We start from the raw sequence: 22,363 nt of genomic DNA, 5'->3' as shown, positions 1-22,363 counted from the left end.
GATAGCGGCACTCCCATGCTACCAGCCGCCTCCTCTTCTGGCCAGCCTGTAGTCGAGCTGTCCGACACAGACGAAGTTATTGAGGATGCCTTGGCCAAAGCTTGAGGGGTCTGTGAGGAAGTCTGAGCAGGCCCCGGTTGGGTTCAAAGAGCAAGGGCAGCATCTTTTTGATCCCGCCGGCGAAGCTATCCAGGATAGCCGACCTGTCTACACACGCATATCTCGCAAGAATCTATCTCTCAAGACATTGCAGGAGTTCCTTGACTTCGACTTCGATGTGGACCCTGATTACGTCTTGGTTAAGCGGTAGGTGCCTGAGTGGGAATAAGATCGCCTGTGGGAGCACACTAAACTCTGTGATAGGGTTGAGGGGTCAAAAAGAGGCTTCAGCCTCAAGGCCACAAAGGTAAAGAACACCAAAAAAACACATACGGGCGAAATACTCATCGCCCTCACAGTTGCCTAGGAGCACACTAAACTCATCCGCGAGAAACGGGGCAAGATTGTACGTGAGGGGACGTCAGAACTGAGGGATGATGAGCCTGAGTATGAGTGGGTGCGCAAGAGAGCCAGGCGGGAGACCAAGTCGCCATCATGTCTCGATGACCATGCAGATAAACCTTGCCTTTGTACCTATGATGGATGTGACCGTGCGGTTCCTGGAAATGGACATTCTCATAAGTGGGATCTGCAGGACCATTTGAAGCGCGTTTATCACGACGATGACAGCTCTAGCAGTTACGTGAGTTAAGATTCTGAATGGTGACTCTATGAAACATGTGTCTAACAGCAACCTAGAGATTATCCTAAGATATGAATTGTACTTGGCTAGCCAGGTTTCTAAAATCTAAACTCTCGATACGGCCCTTCCTATTAGCTCTGTAACATTTTGTTGGAAGTATCTCTGCATCTCGTACTCGCTCATGGATTTGGTTCGCATAGGAAAGTCCAAGCAAGTAACGATACATTGTGCAAAGACACGGCCAACCTGATGCGAAAGAGACTTACCGCATTTTCCAATCAGAGCTTTGGCAACATCCGAAGGAACCAGGGGCTTAGTATCTAACAGGGACTTGAGGATAGAGCTAGCTTCTTTCCACTGGGCGATTTCCAACAGCACCACGCCAAGCGAGTACACATCATGGCCCTTCTCGAATCGTGTTCTTGGGCGGCCCCATCGATCAGGGTGTCGATAGAGGTTATTGTTGAGCGAGTAATCTTCTTCCAGGTATGTTGCATCGTCGTCGGCACGAGAGTACTCGAACCCAAAGAGCAGGGGCTTGCTAAAGTCGAACCGGTAGGTAACTGGCGAATCTGCATCGTCTTCATTCAGATCGGATTCCGGGCTCGGGACTACTTCTGTGAAAGCAATATTGTCGCTTCGGATTCCCTTATGTACCCAGCCGACGCGATGGAAGTTCTCAACGGCTGTAGCTACGGCCCAAGCGAGATGGATCCGTTGACCAAGAGGAACAAGTCGATGCATCTTGTACAACTGGAGGAGAGTCGCGACTTTGCTTCCGGCCCCAAACAGGGGTGGGGACCAGAATACTATGCCCAGCTCTTTACGGAGCCTGTCACGGAAGAAACCCGCGCATGGTAGGATTTGAAAGCCTTTCCGCTTTGGGTGGCATAGCAAGCCCGTAATCCTGCGGACTTGGGTTAGGGTTTGAGGCTGCGGTTCACCGCTGTTGTCTTCGGATTCCCTGTACTTGAAGGTCTCCATGATAACAAATCGGCCGTCTACGCTCCCCAGTTTGAAACGGCTGGATAGCATGTCCGTAGAGCTGCTTCTTTTAAGAGATTCAAAGATCTTGTCGCGGCTTATCTCACGAATATAGGAAGACGGGTCTTGGCTCATGATGGCATCGCGTAAATGAAGAGTAGCATCCACGTCCACAGCAGCCATGAGTCCAACTCCTGGGGTCTCTTGTGTCGATCCCGGACTTCTGCTACTACCAGTGTCTAGTAGTAAGGGTGTCTCAATAGCAGTGCTCAATGTTGAAACTCTATCATGAATATCAACCAATGACTGTTGAATGACTTGGCCTTCGTTCCTTATCGTGTCGTCTTTTGCATATTCCGCGGTGGTGGCCATGATCGTGTTCAGCCTACGGATTCCTTTGAGGATCTCGTCTCTAGCAGGCTTAGACAATTGCTCGAAAATAGAACCCTGGGGAAAAGCTCCATCTTTGAGAGCATCCTGTATATGACGCGCGCGACTGACTATTGCTTCGATACTGACCGCCGTGACGTTTTTGGGAGGGGCTGTCTTGAGCCATGTTGCAATTTGCAGGCCCGTCACGTCATCCGAGAGTGATGCTCGGAAAACGAGGTAGCCAGATGGCTTTTTAATAAAACCTTCTGTCGCAGCTGTCGGCTGGAGAGGCTGGAGAAAGATTTTGGTTGGTGATTTCCTCACAAAATCATGAAATACCGGGGTTTCTACTTGGATGTAAATACTTGCTTGTGAGCCCATCAACAGATTCCTAGTCTTACCTGTAACTTTCGGATCTTCTCTCAATTCTGAAACCAGGCTCTCTGATGAGATTCCAGTACTGGAATTCTCCCTCAGCAGCCTAATCAAGGCTCTCGTAAAGGACCTACGTCCGGGAATAGGCGTCTTAGCCCCCTTAGCCGAGGCGGCGATCAATTCAAACCGGCCGTCTCCATCTTTAGAGCCACGCGAGATAAGAGAGGCATGGCAGCAGTCGAGAATTAGAAGTACATCGCCAGGAGCCGAGAAAAGCAATTGTTGGGTCACATGCCAAGATACTGTTGGTCCACCCCGCTCAAAGGCCGCCCACTCAGCTTGTCCCTGCGCATTGGGACTACAATGGCCAGCGTAGTAAATGATTATGAGGGACTCTTGCGGGAAGGACTGCTCTTCAACAAAGGATGAGATTTCTCTGTTAAGCCTCGCACGAGATGGACCTCTGATTGGGATCTGGAAGAAGACAACGCTACTGTAGCGGTAGTCTTGCTCGAATATCGCGCGCAGATCTCGTATCTCGCCGTCAACGTCGCCAAGGTCATGTGTCTCCCAGGCTATAAGTAGTACATGTACTTGAGCATAAGAGCCTTGTAGATTCGACGCGATGGTAGATTTGAAGGAGTGGATGATGTCGTGGTCAGCCATTGCAATTCATGCCATTCGGTTAGAATAAATACAACTCCAACAAAGGGGCCCGATAAATTGATTGAAGATAAGAGAATTTTGATCAGATCAGTAAGCTGAGAACATTTGTGGACGGAAAAACTTATTTTTCATGCTGTGTAACAATAGCCGACACGTAAGACGAGCTGCATATGCTGTCGCCTTGGCTTGGTGCTTCGATCAGGCTCTGCCACCCTGTAGTCCATAGTCTTGCGAGTATATAGGTCAGCTCTGTCCGTCAAAGGCTGTGCCCCTCAGTTCAAATCAATATTCATTTGAGACACTACATCAATCTATCACATTGGCCTCAAAACGAAAATCATGTCTGACCCTGAAAATGATCGTCGACGGACTAATCCCGATTATGATTCTTCGAGTGATGAAGAGGTAACTAGAGGCTTCTCTGTCTGTCACTTTCAGCTACTCACTGCTCCCTCAGCCCCAAAACTATCGCTCCCGCGTAGAAGAGTATGCGAACAAACCCGATGTTAGTACCAGCGGAGTAACCTCCCTTGACCTGGCAAATACTGAATTGATTTACTTTAGTGGCCTCGCCAACCTCTCTACGAAATTAACGAAGTTGTTTACGTCGCCGTCCCTGGTCAAGCACAGCCAACTGGCCCGTACATAATTATCTCGACCAACTTCGAGAATAGGACGTATGGGCTCAAAAGGCAGGACACCGGCCAGATGCACCTAACAGCGGTGGCGGAAGTTGATCTCCGGGTGTTAGTCTGAGCAATGGGCCTTCATTCGTCGCTTGTGAGGCAGCCTGAGGGGGCGCAGTGGTGCCGCAGTATCCATGCATCCCCCAATTGGAGGAACAGAAGCGAACTTGGTTGAAAGACGCAGGATTCACAAAGTTAGGCAACGCCGACACGGAAATGGGATAAAAGTAATCGATCAATACCACTTCTCTCTGGGGCATTTCCACTTTAGCCATTAGTTAAATTGTGACATTTACCAATACTACGATAGAACAATGGCGACGCACAACGGAACAGCACCCGCGCCCAGGGCTCCGCAGTTCGCAAGGAGGCAAGACAGTAAGACCAGGACTCTACCAAAGTGCATATGCAGACTTTGCAGCTGATGATGCCTAGTTTCTGTACCTTTTATGTCCAGCCCATCTTTCCAAGACAACCCCCCAAAGAGTATGTATTCGGGGACCCCGGTCCGATCCATCAACATGGTCAAATAATCTATGCTGTTCGTTCCATGATTTCTAAGTAATACCCTTTGTTTAGTTGATGAATTCCCACGAGGCTATCCTTCCCTATCTGCATTTCTCAGTGGCGATAGGGAATTTACCATGTTCCGATCCTTCACGCGGCTTCACGCCCGTGTACTGCTTCATAAGCAAGATGAGCTAGCAGAGCTAGAGCAACGACTTGATCAACTCGATCAAAAAGATAGCAAAGTTGATTCGTATCGCCTACTTACGAATAGGCACAGCAGCGGAGATACAGAACGCCGCGCGCTGCTCAGTGAGATTGAAGGTAAACTGAATGATTTCAGTAAGTCAAAAGCTATGGACTATGGATTTTGATACTAAGCTATTCATAAGATAGACTTCTTGAATCCTTACTGGCCCATCTAGAACGTCCTGAGCCAGAAGAGTCGCAGATCAAGAGTGTCAGAAACTGGGTTGATGGTAAGAGGCCAGTTGTCTACTCGGAGACCACTTTTCTCAATGATTGGAGCGATCTGAAACGGGCAAGGCATACGGTAGAAAAGGGTGGGCTTGAAAATCTACTCACAAGTTATTCTAGCTGGCCTAGTTTACGCGGGATATATGAGGTAGGTAGCCCATCTGAAATTAGTTCGTCAGGATGCTGAAAAGCCATTAGTTCTTCTCCCTTCTTGTGAGCTGTAGATCAGACGATGACTAAAGCAATACTTACCTGTTACTAGGATACATCTGCGAGATCGGACGATCCGAAAGTCAAGCTCATCAAAGCCTCGAGACTGGTAGCTGTCTCACGTGCCCTGACCACCGTACTGGCTGTTACAACTTTGGTCGTGCCGATCGGAGTTTTGTACTCAGTACATCCTGTCCCGATGCGGCTCTGTATTATTGCGGCCTTCACTTGCATCTTCTCGTCAGCACTCTGCTGGCTGACGTCGTCTAGAAACTACGAAATATTCTCGGCAACGGCGGCATATTGTGCGGTGATGGTCGTATTTGTGGGCAGCTTGCCATAGATTCAATTTTATGCGGTAGTTAACCATAAAGGAGATAAAAGAATTGCCAGACTGATCCTATTCATCCTCAAAAATACTACAGTTCTCGGGGTAGCGTTCCAGTCGAGCCTTCGTAAACGCTAGAGAACGGTGATGATTTCTAACCTCCTTCTGCGTCGTTATCACCTCGGTCTGAACCTTTCCTAGACCTCTGGTCACCTCCTTCACTGCTCTGCCAGGGTGCTTCTCTCGTTCAGCTTGCTGAAGCACTCTAATGATTTCGAACAAGGAATCCTTGAAAGAGATCTCGATACGTTGTGCCTGCTTAATATAACCCTGACTCCATCTTTCAAGGCCATCTATGTCTTGGAATATACGCGGATGGTCTGTAAAGTGCGGTACTCCGTTCAAGTATACTGTCAAGTCCTCGTAAGTTTTCACAGCAAGTTGGAGAGGTGTCTGTCTCATCGCATTAACCACATCGACGTCTGCATCGTAGTCTACGAGTGCTTGGATACCATCTAGGTCCCCATAGTATGCACAGAAGTGGAGTGCCGTCCATCCACTATCGTCACCCTTGTTGATGACTTCCTTGCCGCGTAATTGTGGGCATTTGGAAAGACATGCTCTGACGTAGGATGGTCTTTGGGAGCGCATTCTCACTGCATACCCAAGGATGGTCCTAGATTGCCCTGAGCGACTTTTCCACCAGGTTTTTGACCCGGCGTCAAGTAGCATCCGGAGGGCATCAATCTGTCCCCCTGAGATCGCTGCCTCAAAAGGTTCTCGCCGGTGAAGATTGGCGCCACCCTTGATTAAGAGGTCCAAAACACCTAGTGACCCTCTCTGAGTCGCCAAGTGCACAGCAGTAGCTCCCAAAGTGCTTTCTGCCTCCACGTCAATCCCTGGTAGCTGAAGCAGGATTTGGGCTGCAGGAACGGCATCCAAAACAGCGCAGTAGTGTAGTGCATTGAGGCCACTATCACCAGCCGTGCACGCATTGATATCGGACACCAGTGGCAGAAGAAGTGGTATCTTTCTCCATGATAGACGACGATGAGCGCTGTCCATGATAGCCCAGACGACTGCATTGCCATGGTTCTTTTCGCATTCTTCTCCAGGCAAGGCTCCTGCTGCAATCAGTTCCTCGAGGACATATTCCTCCAGGTCCATGCTCTTGGCTGCTGAAAACAGTGGTGTTTGTTTGAGATTGTCTAAATCGTTGATATCCAGTCCTGTTTGCAACAGGATCTGGATTGTTTCGCGGAGAGCAGCCCGGTGAGACTGACCGTGTGCCACATACCGCCCAAAAGGAAGCATATTGTATCCAATCATGTGAAAAGGTGAATGCGTCCAATGCCAATCTCCCCCATGAGTTTCGCTGCCATGGCTGATAAGAAGCTTTACTATGTCGGGGTAGTGGCCTGCCACAGCGAGATCAAGGGGGCTCAGGCTCGGAGTATGTTCTGTGTAGCCGTCCTCATGGGTGGTTTTCCGCCACTCATCCCTTTTATTGACATCAGCTCCCAGATTTAGATATTCTTCAACAAGCTTTGTGTATCCTGCGATGACTGCCCAATGGAGTGGAGTCCCTTGCAGTTCCATACATCTGTGGGGAAGGAGAACTTTCAATTGCCCATGCACAGCAGCAAGGAGAGATCGTACAGCTTTCATACGTTCCTCCTTAACTGTTTGCTCTGAACCCGAGACCATGATCTTAAGTAGATTTAGAGCTTCTGTTTGACTGAAAAGAACCAACCAGTGCAAGGCATTCGGCATATGTGGATCCATATGAGAAAGGTCGTCGCATTGTCGCGCAAGTAGGATCGCAGCGTTGAGATTCCCGTCTCTACATGCAGCTGTCAGAGCTTCGCATAGCTCATGATATTGAAACCGGCCTTTCATGACTAGAATCTCGAACTTTTTGAACGATTCCACGCTGATGGGACCGAGATTGATAAATTGGTCTGCTTCTTTACCGCTATCTTCTCTCCAAGCAACGCCGTCATGAAATACGTCGAGGTTTCTATGCATGATAGGTACTTGTGAGGCATCTGCATCCTGCTGGCCAGGTTTTAAGGCGGCATAAACTGGATTTAAAATAGCCAGGGCGACCTTGTTGTTTTTGGATGCTGCCTGTAGATGACTCAGAGCTTCCAAGCTATCTGGAGCAACTCCGTAGCCAGCTTGAAACATCATGGCCATTTGTAGATGGGCTCGAGACCTTATTTCTGGGTCGTCTTCTATCATGATGGCTTTTTGGATGAGTTTAGCTGCTTCACACTGATTGTACCAGGGAGGCTGTCTCTGTGAAATAGCCTGCGATGACTTCATTAGCGTGGTTTCTATAATTCCCAAACTTCTTTAATGACCTTAAACATGTCTTCTGACTTGTATTGGTATGCTTGAGGCGTCAAAATTAGAGTTTCGCATCTTTTTCGAGCCGTGACTCTAATCAGTTGACGAGACGGATCGGCTGGCTGGTCTCTAGGAACGGCCTGTAGATTCTTAGAGCTGCTGCAACTATGACTTCCCTTATCTAGGAATACCGCTCGGGTGATCGGGCTCATCAACATAGTCGGGGCCAGCAGTTTTTCATATCGGTCTTCCAAATAAGGACTTTCCCCATTGATCTTTATTTCTAGAGGCAGTATCTTCTCCGTCTTTGTATTCTCAGGTATATTGCCACTGGTAAAAGATCACTTTAGCTCTGGCTAAGAAGAGAGATGCGAGGCTTACTTACTCGACACCGTCAGAGAGTGCCTCGACAATTTGATAGATATCACCCCGCCGCGACATCCTATCCTGCAAGCACAAGGAGACCGTTGCTTCAAAAACCTGGAAAGACTGTGAATCTGGCGGCGCACCTATGGCATCTAGGCCCTGGCGAAGTTGAGTCCATTCACCAAAGTACCTGTTTAGCTCTGCGGTGGTCGGATTTGATGGGTATAGATGCTCGCCAGCAGACGACTTTTGGTCTTTGTTTTCAGTCGTATCTAGACCTCTTTGTTTGGAACGCAAAAATTCAATTGCAAGCTCCAAAAGGGCATTTTCCTTGGTATGGAATGAGCGTTCTAGGAAGCTCAAAGCAGTTTCTCCAGGCTTGAGCCAGGCTGGTTCAATGAATGACTTGGCGTGCGTGATAGTTTCCCAAAGAACAAGACCGAAGGAAAAGCAGTCGGCAGCTTTATACCTTGTAAAAATAGGGATATTGTCACAGAAAGGCTCCTCGTCTGTGTCTTTAATCCAGCCGCAAATCTCAGGAGCGTTATATCTGGGTGTGCCGAGGTAGTATTGGTGTTGTTGCTCAAAGTCTTGTTTGAACAGAGCACATCCAAAGTCGGCCAACTTGGCTATATAATGGCGATCTTCATCTTTGTCACGGGTCAAGTAGCCATAGACTAGCACGTTGTCAGGCTTGACGTCTCCATGTACAATGTCGCAATCGTGCAGTGCACGGATGCCCATGGCAACATCCAGGGCCAGGAAACGCCTGTCGATGAGGTTCAGGCCCCTCTTCTGGGAGAAGCTGGCGAGAGTGCCATGTGGCGAGTAAGGCATGACTAGGTAAGGTCGGTTCCCAAAAGTTAGGTCTGGTTCCCAGCCCCAAGCGATGGCTGTGATGAGGCAGCTGTGGGATCGCAATTTGGGGTGCGCAAATACCCGAACTTCATGCTTGACATTTATCAGACGCTTCAAAGATTGTTGAACTCGTTTGTCGGTCTGTTTGGTCCTGCCTGTCAAGCGGTCCATCGAGAGGCGTTTGACGGCAACGAAGTAGGGCGCCTCGCCAGTCAATCCAAAGAGCTCCTTGTTAACCTCAAAGCTGGTTCCTGCACCCAGGCGACTATCGAATTTAAGGAACTCTGGCTGAATGTTGGGTAGTTCATTGCGAACTATCATCAGAATGTCTTGCAAGATGTTGTCTGTCTCGGAATCTCCAGTCGAGACAGATGCTGGTGTGCACGTGACAGCTGCATCTGATGTATTAGCGAACCGAGAGTCCCAGACTCCACTAGCTGTGTTTGATTGCATCTCTTGACTACCTTTTTCAGTTTTAAGATGACAGTGCTATGTGAGAAGTGTACTGATGTCCGTTGTGAATTGTGTGATGAATGATAAAAGTAAGCACTAAGTTGCAGGCAGTAGCATGAGCTCTATATTAAGCTAAAGCTATTTAATTTAAGTAAAGTTTATAAAGCTTTTAAAAAACTAATTAAATAAGTTAATAAGTAAATTTTATTTTAAAAGCTTTTAAATACTAAAGTAAATTTAAATTAACTATATAATTATACTAATAAAATTATTTATTTTTAATACTTTACTTATATTAGATATAATAAAATATATTTATAATAAGAATTATTTATTATGTAATACTATAATTTTATTTTTTATATTTTTTATAGTTTATATTTATTTCTTAATATCTATATCTAAGTACTTTTTTTCCTCTTTCTCTTTCCTCTCTTTTTACCTATAACCTTCTCCTCAAAATGGACTTAATTCCCTGGATCGACAAGATAACTCAGGCTCTTGAGCCTGCTCAAGCAGCATATAAAAATCTTTCAGATGACAACCGATTTAAGTTTTCCTTTCATCGAGCAGGCCAGAGACTTAACGAAGTCGAGGCCATCCTTGAGAAAATAAAATCTCTCCTTAGCAAACCCGAAAACCAGAGTGGAGACACAACAAACGGAATGAAGTCTCTCAGAAGCTGTAAAGACACAGTTGATAAGACATCAAGGGCCTTTGGTCATGTCGCTCGTGCACCGGCCGACGCCAGACTGAAAGAATACTATACCTATCTCGCACATCAGGGCCCGGAAGAAAGAGTGGAAGTCTTAGTGAAGGAAATAATGCAGCTTGTATGTGATCTAGCCCAGCAAGTCGGCATCAAGGACTGTGTCAAACTAGAGCTGGCAGATTTTGAATGGCATATTGAAAGACTTGAGGAGGAATTGGAAGCTCTGTCGCAGAAAGAGGAGAAAGGTGGCACCATTTTTGGTGGTCAGTACAACGCAAAGGATCTCGCGACGCAGTATAACAACACTGGTACCGGAGCCCAGAACAACGGAACAGTTGGCGAGAAATCTGGTTGATATCTTACTGACTTTCAGATAGGTTTTCTTTTAGCTGAGGAGTGATTGGGGCTTAAGAGGACTATGGCATCTTTCCAGGACTTCCTCGCGTCATGTCAATTACTCTATACTTTCATTATCTTGAATATTGTACAATTGGTCGTGGGTTTTTCCCACGAGAAGATTCACTTTCCCCCGTGTCTTCAGCTCCTGGGTGATCGAAAAGATTCATGGGTCCCGAAGGGGTAGGCAACCGTCTGCGCATACGAAGGGTTTGTTGCGGGGCAAAAATGAGGCCTCCTACCCCCCCTGCCCCCAGCCTCTGTCGAGTGGGCGCAGTCTGCATGTTTGTCTGTGCAGGGGCGGATGCAGTTGGTTGGGGGAGCACATCCGGCTCTGTTTGATTGGAACAACGCGCCTCTGTGCCCGATTAGGCGCCCTGCAGATTGCGCTGCTTCCACTCGGACTCAGAGAGGTCGGTTCTCCATTTCAACAACCACGGATTTGTTTGATGTGCAGGTGGAGAGAGGAAAGAGGCCGCGTAAACACTTTTCGGAAGACACTCACCATCTGCAAGCTTAAAAAGCCACGTTTGAAGTACCAGACTGTGCAATGTTCTGTCCATGATCAATCAAGTCTTTTTCTATTTATAAAGCATTTAAAAATACTATGAAGCGTTTTTTAGTACTGGTAAAGTCCGTATGTACCGGTAAGGACAGAGCAAGTCCGAGACAGTCGCAGCACCATGGCAAAAGAACCCTGTCCTCGGAACCTTCAACATTAGATGGCGCGCGCGCACCAGAGCCTTTAGGTACGCCTGACAACCCCCCATTGTCTGTGCCAATGCCAGAGCCAGCACTCGACACCGAAGAATTCACTGCCCAGCCGCTGCCGCCAATCTCGGAGAATGATAGGTCATTGTGGGATCGTTCGTATGATAGCCTAAGAGAGAGGGATGAAGGGCTGATAAAGGAGTATGAGGCGCTCCTGTCGAAAGAACTTCAACCTCAGAGTGGTAGGGTTTATCTCAACGTATTATACTTAAGGCTAAGAGTGACTCAGATGCGCCTTCTATGAACATAACCGAGTCTGAGAGTTGCATTGATAGCACAGATCACAGACACCGGCAAGAGCAGCTAGAATTTATCATTAAGAATGGACTAAAGCGAGCAGAGGAAGGGAAAACAACTTTTAAGATCTTTGGCAAGACATTCATACCTCGAGAACAGGCCGCTCAAGCAGCTGAGTTTATGAAGAGTGTGAAGATTCTTGTTGATGAAGCAGTTAAATCTTCACCCGAAGCCTCTTTAGCTTGGGCTGGGATTTGCACAGTCCTCCCTATTCTTATAAATCCTTCAACTGCAGAGACCGCTCAACAGGACGGTTTTGTATACGTCACAGCCCGCATGCGCTTTTATGTCGAGCTCGAATATCATTTGTGGCCGGCCAGTCTGGATAAGGCTGTTAAATTGAGACAGGAGTTGGAGAACGACCTCCTTGACTTATACCAGCACATTCTTGAATTCCAAATCAAACTTGTCATTCACTTATACAAAACACGGCTGGCAAAATGGAAGGACGACGTAATCCACAACAATACCTGGAATGGGATGGTCTCTGAACTTAAGGAGCTAGAGAGCACTTTTGACAGAGATCTGAAAAAGGTTAATGATATATCATCGAGGATGGAGCTGGAAAAGCTCAACGAAAATGCAAAGAGATTTTTCGAAGCGCTGACCTCAAAGCTGCATGTTTCTCGAGACAATGCAGAGTCCCGACCACCGAGGGGCTTGATGTATGGTGGGTATGGACACCAATTCAATGCCTTTGGGGGCGCAATGCAATACAACAATACAGGGAGCGGCGACCAGTATGCCGGAGTCAAAATTTATGGGTGAGCAGGGGCTTGCGAAAAGCCCAAGAAATGAAGAGAGAAGCTTCTATGTTATGAACAAGGTTTCGAACAACAGAATGTAGAACGAATGTATCGCAACGCAGCTCAAGTGAGGAAGCCACCAGAGAAATGGCTGTCTGAAGCGATCCAGAAGCGAATGCATATCAGCCAAGTTTACATAGCGCAGCCACTATGGTCAATTATAATGCCAAGTGGATTGCGCACCCTTCTTTATCTTATAGCTGGGCAAGCTGGGACAGGTAGTCTAGAAGGGAAGGGGGAGTAGTGAGAGACTAAAAGCTATGTATCCCTGACTGTGATAAGAGAATGCGACCGAGCTGAAGATCATTTGGAAAATCAGGCTCGGGCAAACGGCGAGGTAGATAAGTGTGATTCAACAAGTTTATTGCAGAAGGCATATGCAGGCTGTGAGTCAGCTGAACAAAAAGGTATCTCACCATTGGGCCGCCTACAACACGCATGAAAATGGGCTGGCTGTGGCTAAATATCACATCATACACAAGATAGAAGACATGATTGGGCGGTTGGCTTGGTAGGCTTGGTTGTACAAATGTGCTTGTGTAGCGGTCAGCTTACGTGTATTTGTGATGCGTGCATTGTGTCTATCATCTGACTACTCTCAGACATGCAGACACTGATTGCGAAGTGTTTATTGATTGATGGCCGAGCCCTATGATATCTCAACAGATGTATCAAAATGAAGGAACCGTTGTAGTTTAAATACAGGTATAGGTATATGATCAGCGCCAGCGTCTTGCGAAATCGGAGTCCTCAAATCCTATTCACATATGTAACTGCCCAGAAAACTCCCTTGCAGTTGCGGATTTAGGGATAGTCCAGCCAGTCAGGGCTGCTAGACTTACATACCGCGATGAATGAAACGGGTTGCCCCAGTGCTAGCAAGACCCCCTTAGAGGCCATGAACTCCTAGAATAATGCATATAGAGCTTTAAAATAGATTATAATAGAGAATTTTGGAATTCATATATAATAAAAAGGAATAAATATAAGCTTAAAAAAAACATCAGTAAGTACAATAAGTAAATACATCTTTATTTCAACGAGACTGTATCTATCTACTCAGACAGTTGACTTGGTTGTATTGCTTCTATAAGAACACGCCTCGACTTGTAATTCCCTTGGTGCTCAGCAAAATCCATTGCCGAACATCCATTCCTGCCTTCTGTATAGATATTAGCTCCTACTCTGACAAGCTCTCGTACAGTCTCTGGGTTGTCTTTCAGAACGGCCAAGATCAAAGCAGAACACCCCTCGACGTTCAGGACTTCTAAATCTGCCTTCCTCTCTGCAAGAAAACGAACTATATTGGCTTTACCACCTAGCACTCCGTGATGGATGGCGGTGTTGCCCATTTTGTCTGCTAAGTTGATGTCTTTTACTTTCGGCAGAAGGATCTGTAGCGCCTCTCTGAAACCTAAGCTTGCAGCGTGATGAATAGCTGTCATGCCCTTCCGATCCTTGATTTCACAAGAACTTCCGTGTCGCAAGAGTATCTGAACTAGAGCGATGTTGACTTTTCGCGTGGCCAGAATGAGAGCAGTACATCCATTTTTGTCAGGTCTGTCAAGAAATCTTGACCCTGTATTCCTGGAAGCAATCAGTTCAACAACCTCCCTTGACTGTCTCAGGACAGCGTGATGTAGTGGAGTCAAGCCTTCGTGGTCTGCAGTCCCGATTGTCATTCCTCTGTCCAGGAGAAAAGTCACATTTCGTAAGTTGCCCTCACGAGAAGCTCGATGTAGGAGGGTCATGCCTTGATCGTCAGTTTGTTCCAGGTCGGCGTGGTGCACGCACAAAAGCCAAGCAATAGATAGGTCTTGGTCCTGCAGAGCCTTCTCAATGTTCGATAGAGAATTCCGTGCTGGAATGTTGACAAGGGCTCCGTTCATGATTAAGAGCCATGTTATGTCTTTGTTTCCGTTGTTGACGGCATGCGACAATGCAGAAAGGCCATGATTGTCAGTGCTATTTACCAGAGCCCCTTTCTGGATCAAGAATTGAACCATTTCGTACTGGTTCCTCTTGGTCACGTGTATCAATGGGCTCCAGCCGTCGTTATTGACCTCATTTACGTTTGCTCCATGATGTACAAGAATCTGGGCAGTGCTCCATCTTTCGTACTTTAATGCGCAGCGAAGCGGTGACTTCCCTTTGGCTGTCTTTGTCTTATTCACAAGGTCTGAATTGGGCTGGTATTCTAAGAGCTTTCGGAGCATCAAAACACTGCCATTTCGGGAAGCGTGGATCACGGGTAGCCAGCCGTTAGTGGTGGGCTGATCCAACTTGACGCCCTTGTCAAGCAATAAATCAACCAAACAGTCCAGGTGCCTCTTGACCGCGCGGTGCCTTGCCATTGACCCTGGACTCTTCTTATCCTGATCCACTGATTCAGCAACTCCGTGGCCATAATAAAAGACGGCTCTTAGAAAAGTCCAACCCTGTTCGAACTCAGTATTGACGTCTTTTTGACTGCTGATGAAGAGACTGGCAATGGACGTTGGCCCAAATTGAATGGCCGTTGAAACCGGGGAGAAGTTTTGGTTGTTCTTGATAGTCACCTCAGCACCTCCATTGATAAGCGCTTTGGCGATCTCGAATTGGGTTCCGAGGGGGCCCATGTTAAGTTTGTGCAAAGGTGTCTCCTTTCTTTTATCACCAACATTCGGGTCGGCGTGGGATTTTTTCAGAAGTTGCTTTACAACATTAAGTTTCCCATAAGAAACAGCCCAATGAAGGGCTGTTTCATCGCCTGAGTCGGATGAGTTGACTGGAATGCCGTTGTTCACCAGACCATGCACCAACTGAGGTAGGTCAAAATATGCTGCAGCGTGTAGGCCTGTCATACCGTCGACAGTTCGTCCATGGTCATTCTCTCTGATAGTGTTCGACATTTTCTCTAGTTGAGCTGCACTGCAGAGAAACGTCATCGCCAGATCTTCTAGTTCCTTGCAGTCCTGTATGATGACGGACTGAAGGTGTGAAGCCCAAAACGTGGCCGAATAGAAAAGCAGGCAGTTACTGACATCGTCAGTATCCTCTGACATAAGGCATTCCAGGCAAGTGCGAGCTATGACCGAATCTGGCTGCTCTGCAAGCAAGCCATTTCGTAATATGCATTCTCGAACAGATTCGTGGACTAGGCGCAACGTGTTCTTCTCGTCATCCATTGTGACTAGGTTATCGCAGACGCGGAGCAAATATTCCAAGTTTAGATAAAGCTTCCGATCTTGCCTATCCATTCTCGTGGAAATTGCAAAGCTTTGTAGAACGTGATCCATGGTTATATCATCTCTTGCATAAACGACCCAGGTAAAAACGTGTTTGGCCAAGCTAATATCGGCTGGTGCCGATCTTTTGATCTGCTGACAAGAATTCTCGAAGATTTCTGATAAATTAAGAGAGAGATTAGGCATGTTTCTGGAACTGGCCAGAGAACGGCATGCTTCCAAACGATCGAGATGCATTTTCGCAACTATGAACCTAAGAGCTATTAGTATCGTTTTGAGATTAGAACTGAGGGGTATGACATTTCGCTTTCTTGGGTGTGGTCTATAATGGTATTCAATAGAGACTCTATTTCGAGATGCTGCAACTTGGTACTGAGGCTAACACGGCGCCTCACATAAGCCTCGACATCAGCTGGATTAGGTTTGACCTGAATCTTCTGCTGAGCGCCGAAACCCTTTGCCTGGGGACTATTATTGCAGGTGAAGAGAAGTCTCACATTCTCAGGAAGTTCGGAAAATGTCTCCAAAATTGTCTGAGTAGTTCCACCGTCACAATACTCATCGCAGAGGTGCAAAGCGTCAATAACAACATAGACCGTCTTGAACATGGAAGCCTGTTGGTAAAAAAGACTTGCATAGGCAGTTGGATAAATAAAGTCGCCGAGCCATGACTGGCAGAATCTGGAATGTAATTCCGGAGCTATGTTGTCAGAAGTGCCGACTTGTTGTATCAACTGCTCTAGCAATGAAGCCCAAAGCTGTGGCACAGATGGTTGATTGGGATCGCACTGGCTGAAATAGAAAAACACACAAGCCATTCGACCTTCCTTATAGGTCTTGACTTTATCTTGTAAACTGTGTATAATGTGTGATCTTGACCCAGACAGATATTAGCGTCTCCTTTCTGCAGATACGAGGTGGTTCATCACTTACATGAGCATGGACTTTCCGGAGCCTCCTGAGGGATCACAACTTTGTGAGGACAGAGTAGGTAGTGGCAGCGATAGATGTTACTCACTGGCTCCGTGCACTGCAAGATGCCTTTTGGAGGAGTCTTCAGAACTCCATGCTCGAAATTCTGCGGTGCTGAAGATCCAGCCCCCCGTCCCGGTGGTGGTTTGGTTCCAAAGCCTTTCATGCTTACTTTGAGAGCTCGCTTGATAACGATGCGGTTGCTTTTGAAGCCAACCACAGATAGCTGATACTCCTACCGGAAGTTAGAGGCTATAGGCAACTTATGATTAAACCGTACTATCTAAGGAATCTGGTGTGTGTTTCCCGTCCGGGTAGTGATGATGGGTGACTGAAGTTGATGATGGTTAGGTCTGTCATTCCGGTAGTAGCTCTGACTTACCTAAGTAGCTGTGGTTATGTTGTTCTCCGGTCGCATTGTACTGCTTACCCCCTTCCGCTCGGTATTGGTTTCCAAGAATTGGATGAGCCATGAATCCAACGGGCTAGTTGTCAGTTTGTTGTGCCAACACACGCAATCTCAGAATTTGATAAGCCCAGGTGCCTGATCTTACCTATTTCACATATTATTTCCTCTAGAAAATCAGGCTGAGCACCACACCATCTTGTCTGAACACCTGGTTTCTAAAGAGAGGTTCGTGCATGATCAGCTCATGCAGGACCAGCCACTCTCATCACCATTGAGAGGTACTTTAGGCAGCAGGCCATACGAGACAATTTTTCATGCACCAACCCTACCCTTTGTTATATTTCCCCACCTTACTACATACAGGCCAAGGAGCGGGGCGCTTATCTGGTACATGCTACATAGGGAGGGTGTCAGCAAAGTGGCTCTGAGCGTGGCCTATGAGCCATTTCGCAAACAGGACCAGGCGGGGAAAATCACAAAGCCTTATGCACCACAGATTGATCAGACTGAGACAACTAGCTCTGATAAACGAGAGCTGCAGTGTGGAATAAGAATTGGATGCTCCTTTCCTTTTTTCTGTAACACAATCTCAGCTTGAGATCAGCCTCCCACTGTTCTAAGAGGCTCAGTAGCCGGCCCTGAACGCTATGTTTGCCATTAACTCTGAGCTTTGATGATGTCACGGGAAAAAAAGGGAAACAGCCCCAGATTCACATCCATCTGAATCAATCCAAGTCGAGAGATCATTATTCTGAACCTGGACCCAGTGAAAGTTTAGAAGTCGAGTCTCTCGCTTCTCCCTCTCCGACTACTCAGCGACCAGATTCTCATCAGAAGTCACAATCAAGGCGGGCCAGCAGCATCCAGTTCCACCAAGGCACCTCCACATACCTTGGTAGCTCGGCGAGAGCCCCGAGTCCGCTTGGCCAGCCGTTGACACGCCGTCCGTTCGTCAGCCGATCAACCTTACCAACTAATACTTCATATCGTCCTACAGAGGCATCTACCACTGAGAGGGCGACGTTGGACCGAGGAGAATACCCGGCTGACGATAGTAAACATCCTGTTGTCCCTGATTTCCTTCCTTCACATCGTACCCAACTTCCTGACACGTCGAGCAAAATGAATTCACACAGTAACTACTATAGCCAGGGTGCGGCCCCTGGTCGCTCAACGCCATTTCCGCAACGTCTCCGACCCGCGGATGATCCAGAAATAATGCAGCTCAAAGCCGAACTGGAAGCGTATAGAATTATAGAAGAGAAGGCAAAAACAGAGGAAGAGCAGAAGAAAAAAGAGGACAAGATTCGTCAAGATACTGAAGTTGCGTTCCAACTCCGATGGGAAGCACTGCAAAAGGCTCAGGAAGATACGAAACGTGAAATGGAGAGGATTAAAAAGGAGGCTGAAGCGGCAGCATGGGAGAGAGTTGAAAAGGAAAGAAGGGAACAAGAGAGTATGAGGGTTCGGGAACAACACCAAGCTAGGGTTATGGAAAGCGAGATCAGAACAAAAATCGAGGTGGAAAGAAAGGCCGAGGAACAAGAAAGAAGGTCTCGGGAAAAGCTTGAGAGTGAGATTGAGATGAGGTTAAAGAAGAAGATGATGGACAAGGTCGACGAGTTGATGAGGGATTTCGAACAACGACTTTCGATATACCCACCAGTATGGCCTTATCAGACAGGTACACAAAATCAGAAGGAACTGTCTTGCAGTCAACCTGAAACCCAGCTGATGAACGGATACGAACCACCACAAACCTGGCAACCAGGCCTTAATGGCCACCACACTCGCGACGCCGCATTATGTAGTCCTGCACCCTCTCAATCGCCAAGAACAGGATATCCTCCCTCTAATGCCAACTTGAGCCACGGGGTTAGGCTGCCTTCTGTACCCTGTGCATCAGATCCCTCCCAATCCCCAGAAGAATGGAGTCCACAAAACAGCAGGTTTTATCGAAATAGCCAAGCTGATTTCTTTCCCCATCCCTCTTCACCGTCTCGAGGCCGGATTAGAAATCAATCTCAAGGTTACAGTACCTGGCAGCCATATCAAGAAGAATATATCGGAACCCGGATGCATGCACATCCAGAACTCATACAAGAACTCGCGTATGCTGTCAATGAGGTTCTCAGAGATCAAATCTTCAATGGAATGACCATGCGTCGAGATATGGATGATAGGCAGCATAATCATTATTCTTCATCTGTCCATCAGGTTCCAGTCGACCCCAGGGCATATTCATACGCTCCAGACCGAGCCGCTGCTATGGAAGCCCAGAGGCAGCGTCAAAGAGAGAGAGAATATCAGAACGGCCGATCGCGACAATTTGGGCCGCCTCAAGGAATGATGAACGGCCAAGGTTATGGCTTTGAAAGGCCTGCTCCATCGCCAAGCATGATGCCCCAAAATAGACTGTCATCGACTGGTGGTACATTCAGTGTTGATAGGACCTCAGAGAGCAGCAAGGCACAATCTGCCTACCAGACCCCACCACAGAGTTATAGGGGTGCTGTGTTAGTTACCGGAAACAGACCCAATGCTTCAACTACGGCTTCCACGTTGTGTAAAGCTGGAGAGAAGAACTGTGAATCTGATCAAAGAGGTCTTCCAGCCCCTGGCGATGAGAGACTACAGACGCATGTAAATCAATTCTTGGAGGTCCCATCAGGGAATTCAAAAGTTGAGAAACAATTATCAGCAGCCAACGCATACATGGACTTTAAGGAAACATAATTGTATTATACTTTGTCAGGCATGTGTACAAAGTAGTACTAATGCTTCCTGCTAATATACTATACTTTTAATAACCTTTCAAGAGCTAAATCGACTATATCCTTTACTTGCTATTTGCATTGTCCCAGCTCTCCAGCTGGCAACTATAACAGTAAGTAATGGCTTAGTTGCCTTGATAGCAGTAAAGTTCTATAATTCTGTCATGTATTAAAGCTAGCAACTGACGCTGTAGAGGACGATGCTCTCAAATAATATTTAACACTAAAGGCGGGTTAGTCATATACTTTATCTCCTTAAGACGCCTTATACTAACGCAGAGGATCTGTTTAATAGTTAGTAATTATTTTTCCAGTTGCGTGAGTAATAACTTACAACTCCAACGGCACCCTGCCAGTTGCATCCTCGTCCTAGAGTGTCTGCATTGGAGCAAGTATAGCGCCTGATAGGGAACGCATTTGGTTCCGGGTTCTCGCCCCTCGTGCCAGATATGGTGCCCTTGCATACGGTTAACCACGTTCAAAAAGCTCAATGATGCTGTACAATTAACATACACAGAAGTATTGGGCATCTGCAGCACAGTCACCGCTGACGTGATCGGCGGGCTTGGACCAACCGCTGTTTGTCCACCAGGGATAATTGGCCGACACGGCGGGGAGGCAGACAATAATAAGACTGGCGAGCTTCATTGCGGCGGTAACGGGAAGGAGTATGTAGTAGAGTCAAGTAATAAAAAACAAGAGGGATGCAGGTCGGATGGGTTGGTCCGTTGGAGCACTGCTTATTTATACCAAGAGAGAAGACATAGAGCTTTATTAGTATTTTCTCACCGCTATTAAAACAAGTCGTCGACGCTGTGTCTTCGGATGGATCATAAAGTTTGCAGGGTAGGGAAAGGGGCCACATATGTCAATTTAGGGACATTGCCAGTTATTTCTCAACCCCACTTAAGTAACTTAGCCAGCATCGTCAGAAAGCATAAATGATGAAAAGAACTTTGGCAGCTTGTTTATGTTGTAGGACTAGCAATGCAATGAGTTTCCATGAGTCAGTCCACGTGAGGGATATTAACTGTGCATAGTTAACCTTTTTTAGTGTCCACTTATACGAGCTCATAAATGAGCTGTCCGTAAACTTTATTCAGCTGAACGAAGTCTGTTCGAATCCTGTATAGCTGCTGTTCATCATACTCCCTTTTTGTCCGGAGTCTCAGCTAGCTTCAGACGAGACTCACGCCACTGCAAGCAATTAGTCTGCGTACTTTGGACACGGATGTGGAGTACGACTTGCCTTGCCACATGAAATCGGCTCATAGAGAGGAGGATGCTCATCGTCAACACACGTCGGTACGACCTCACAGACCGCGTCCGGGTTGAACCCGAGAAAGAAAGGCATGGCGTAGCGGGAGGTCTTTTGCCGATTATACACGCGATGCACCGTGGATTTGAACCGGTTGTTCGAAAGCCTCTGCAGAAAGTCGCCTATGTTGATGACCAGGGTCCCTTCAATTGGCCGTGCGTCGAGCCACTCGTCATCTGCCGAGAGGACCTGCAGCCCACCAGACATGTCCTGCCAGAGCAGAGTCACGCACTGGATGTCCGTATGGGAGCCAATACCCACATCGACATCTTCGGTGCTGCCGTCGTTGCCGGGGTAGTGAATGTGCACTGCGTCAGCGCCGGGAGTGGTGATGATGGAGTCGAAGTAGTCCTCGGGTAGGTCGAGAGCCAGGGCGAATAAACGGATGAGTTTACGGGCGAGGGCTAGTCGCTTTTGATAGAACTCGGTAAGTACAGGGCGGAAGTTTGTGAGATGGCCTGTCCTGTCCCAGACATAATCTGTGGATGAGAAGTTGGCATTGATGTCATCGACACAGTTATGGGTTTGGTCGATGCGAGTATCATATCGCATAGAGAAAGTCTCCTTCTTGTCTACAACAGCGTAAGTAAATTGAGATGTATGGCTGGTCGACTTGCCTACCTCTGGTTTCCTGGTTATTAATCTGCGTGCTTCCAACACCGTGATAACCACAGAACTTGCCCGCCTTGTCAAACGAGACCCGGTCCTTGAATTCTTGCTCTTGATTGAAAAAGGTCTTGATCTGTTCGAGGGCTTGCTCAATCAATTCCTTAGGAATTCCGTGGTTGGATACGTAAAAGAAGCCAGTGTTCTCAGCAGCAGCTTTGATTTTGGTGGCGATGGCCTTGCGCGCGGCCGCATCCCCATCAAGTGAGCTGAGGTCGATGACGGGCATTTCATCCAGGGTCGGGGTACGGGGCGCCCCACAGCGTACACGGCGGGAAACAGGCCCGTCCGGTGTCATCAGCTGCACCGTTGTAAACGCCGAGACGGGGGCTGTGGCCTCGATTGTGGTAGTAGCCATGGTTGTTACTCTTGAACTCAGAGATTGTATACTGAAGATAACGAGGCGAGGTTGCCAAAAAATGATGGTAGCTCAAAGTGGGGAAGATTAACGACGAATGATGGCTAAGAGCTCGACTCAGCACTGAGAACTTCACTGTTGTTAGCTCCGCTATTAATTTTCAGAGCACTAATATAAGTAACAGAGCTGGAATTGGCGACTTGATATAAGATAACACTCGATTGTTTGAGGTAGGAGAGTCGTGCAAGTTGCGCAATATTTGATCAACTGTAGGTTAGGCA

The 22,363-nt window shown here is 47.3% G+C and overlaps 11 protein-coding genes; 6 read left to right on the top strand and 5 right to left on the bottom strand.

The window, feature by feature from the left end:
- Positions 1-85: 85 nt before the first annotated feature.
- FFUJ_14291 (uncharacterized protein) lies at positions 86-810 on the top strand (the record flags this gene model as incomplete). XM_023578493.1 has 4 exons in its annotated part: positions 86-306; positions 364-406; positions 467-742; positions 799-810. 4 exons carry the CDS (start codon positions 86-88, stop codon positions 808-810), a joined length of 552 nt encoding a protein of 183 aa, XP_023431480.1.
- A 37-nt stretch (positions 811-847) lies between these two features.
- FFUJ_14292 (uncharacterized protein) lies at positions 848-3,139 on the bottom strand (the record flags this gene model as incomplete). The annotated part of the gene is made up of 1 exon (XM_023578492.1): positions 848-3,139. The coding sequence occupies one exon, from the start codon at positions 3,137-3,139 to the stop codon at positions 848-850; it is 2,292 nt and encodes a 763-aa protein (XP_023431292.1).
- A 339-nt stretch (positions 3,140-3,478) lies between these two features.
- FFUJ_14293 (uncharacterized protein) lies at positions 3,479-3,895 on the top strand (the record flags this gene model as incomplete). XM_023578491.1 has 3 exons in its annotated part: positions 3,479-3,544; positions 3,597-3,644; positions 3,704-3,895. 3 exons carry the CDS (start codon positions 3,479-3,481, stop codon positions 3,893-3,895), a joined length of 306 nt encoding a protein of 101 aa, XP_023431291.1.
- Positions 3,896-4,139: 244 nt separating this feature from the next.
- Positions 4,140-5,362, top strand: FFUJ_14294 (uncharacterized protein; the record flags this gene model as incomplete). XM_023578490.1 has 6 exons in its annotated part: positions 4,140-4,203; positions 4,261-4,311; positions 4,405-4,674; positions 4,758-4,957; positions 5,008-5,022; positions 5,072-5,362. The coding sequence occupies 6 exons, from the start codon at positions 4,140-4,142 to the stop codon at positions 5,360-5,362; spliced, it is 891 nt and encodes a 296-aa protein (XP_023431520.1).
- Positions 5,363-5,419: 57 nt separating this feature from the next.
- FFUJ_14295 (related to ankyrin 3) lies at positions 5,420-9,376 on the bottom strand (the record flags this gene model as incomplete). XM_023578489.1 has 3 exons in its annotated part: positions 5,420-7,660; positions 7,714-8,029; positions 8,085-9,376. The coding sequence occupies 3 exons, from the start codon at positions 9,374-9,376 to the stop codon at positions 5,420-5,422; spliced, it is 3,849 nt and encodes a 1,282-aa protein (XP_023431290.1).
- Positions 9,377-9,837: 461 nt separating this feature from the next.
- FFUJ_14296 (uncharacterized protein) lies at positions 9,838-10,443 on the top strand (the record flags this gene model as incomplete). Its single annotated transcript, XM_023578488.1, has 1 exon — positions 9,838-10,443. The coding sequence occupies one exon, from the start codon at positions 9,838-9,840 to the stop codon at positions 10,441-10,443; it is 606 nt and encodes a 201-aa protein (XP_023431289.1).
- Positions 10,444-11,265: 822 nt separating this feature from the next.
- On the top strand, positions 11,266-12,320 carry FFUJ_14297 (uncharacterized protein; the record flags this gene model as incomplete). XM_023578487.1 has 2 exons in its annotated part: positions 11,266-11,437; positions 11,485-12,320. The coding sequence occupies 2 exons, from the start codon at positions 11,266-11,268 to the stop codon at positions 12,318-12,320; spliced, it is 1,008 nt and encodes a 335-aa protein (XP_023431288.1).
- Positions 12,321-13,413: 1,093 nt separating this feature from the next.
- Positions 13,414-16,723, bottom strand: FFUJ_14298 (related to ankyrin; the record flags this gene model as incomplete). XM_023578486.1 has 3 exons in its annotated part: positions 13,414-15,838; positions 15,886-16,432; positions 16,519-16,723. 3 exons carry the CDS (start codon positions 16,721-16,723, stop codon positions 13,414-13,416), a joined length of 3,177 nt encoding a protein of 1,058 aa, XP_023431287.1.
- Positions 16,724-17,210: 487 nt separating this feature from the next.
- On the top strand, positions 17,211-19,702 carry FFUJ_14299 (uncharacterized protein; the record flags this gene model as incomplete). XM_023578485.1 has 2 exons in its annotated part: positions 17,211-17,506; positions 17,734-19,702. The coding sequence occupies 2 exons, from the start codon at positions 17,211-17,213 to the stop codon at positions 19,700-19,702; spliced, it is 2,265 nt and encodes a 754-aa protein (XP_023431286.1).
- Positions 19,703-19,957: 255 nt separating this feature from the next.
- FFUJ_14300 (uncharacterized protein) lies at positions 19,958-20,388 on the bottom strand (the record flags this gene model as incomplete). XM_023578483.1 has 4 exons in its annotated part: positions 19,958-19,963; positions 20,016-20,024; positions 20,075-20,197; positions 20,254-20,388. 4 exons carry the CDS (start codon positions 20,386-20,388, stop codon positions 19,958-19,960), a joined length of 273 nt encoding a protein of 90 aa, XP_023431517.1.
- Positions 20,389-20,947: 559 nt separating this feature from the next.
- Positions 20,948-22,082, bottom strand: FFUJ_14301 (related to gibberellin 20-oxidase; the record flags this gene model as incomplete). XM_023578482.1 has 2 exons in its annotated part: positions 20,948-21,630; positions 21,680-22,082. The coding sequence occupies 2 exons, from the start codon at positions 22,080-22,082 to the stop codon at positions 20,948-20,950; spliced, it is 1,086 nt and encodes a 361-aa protein (XP_023431285.1).
- Between the last annotated feature and the right edge of the window lie 281 nt (positions 22,083-22,363).

Source organism: Fusarium fujikuroi, chromosome FFUJ_chr05 (assembly GCF_900079805.1).
Source record: "Fusarium fujikuroi IMI 58289 draft genome, chromosome FFUJ_chr05".
Taxonomy (NCBI): Eukaryota; Fungi; Ascomycota; class Sordariomycetes; order Hypocreales; family Nectriaceae; genus Fusarium; species Fusarium fujikuroi.
This window is presented reverse-complemented; position numbering and strand designations above follow the sequence as displayed.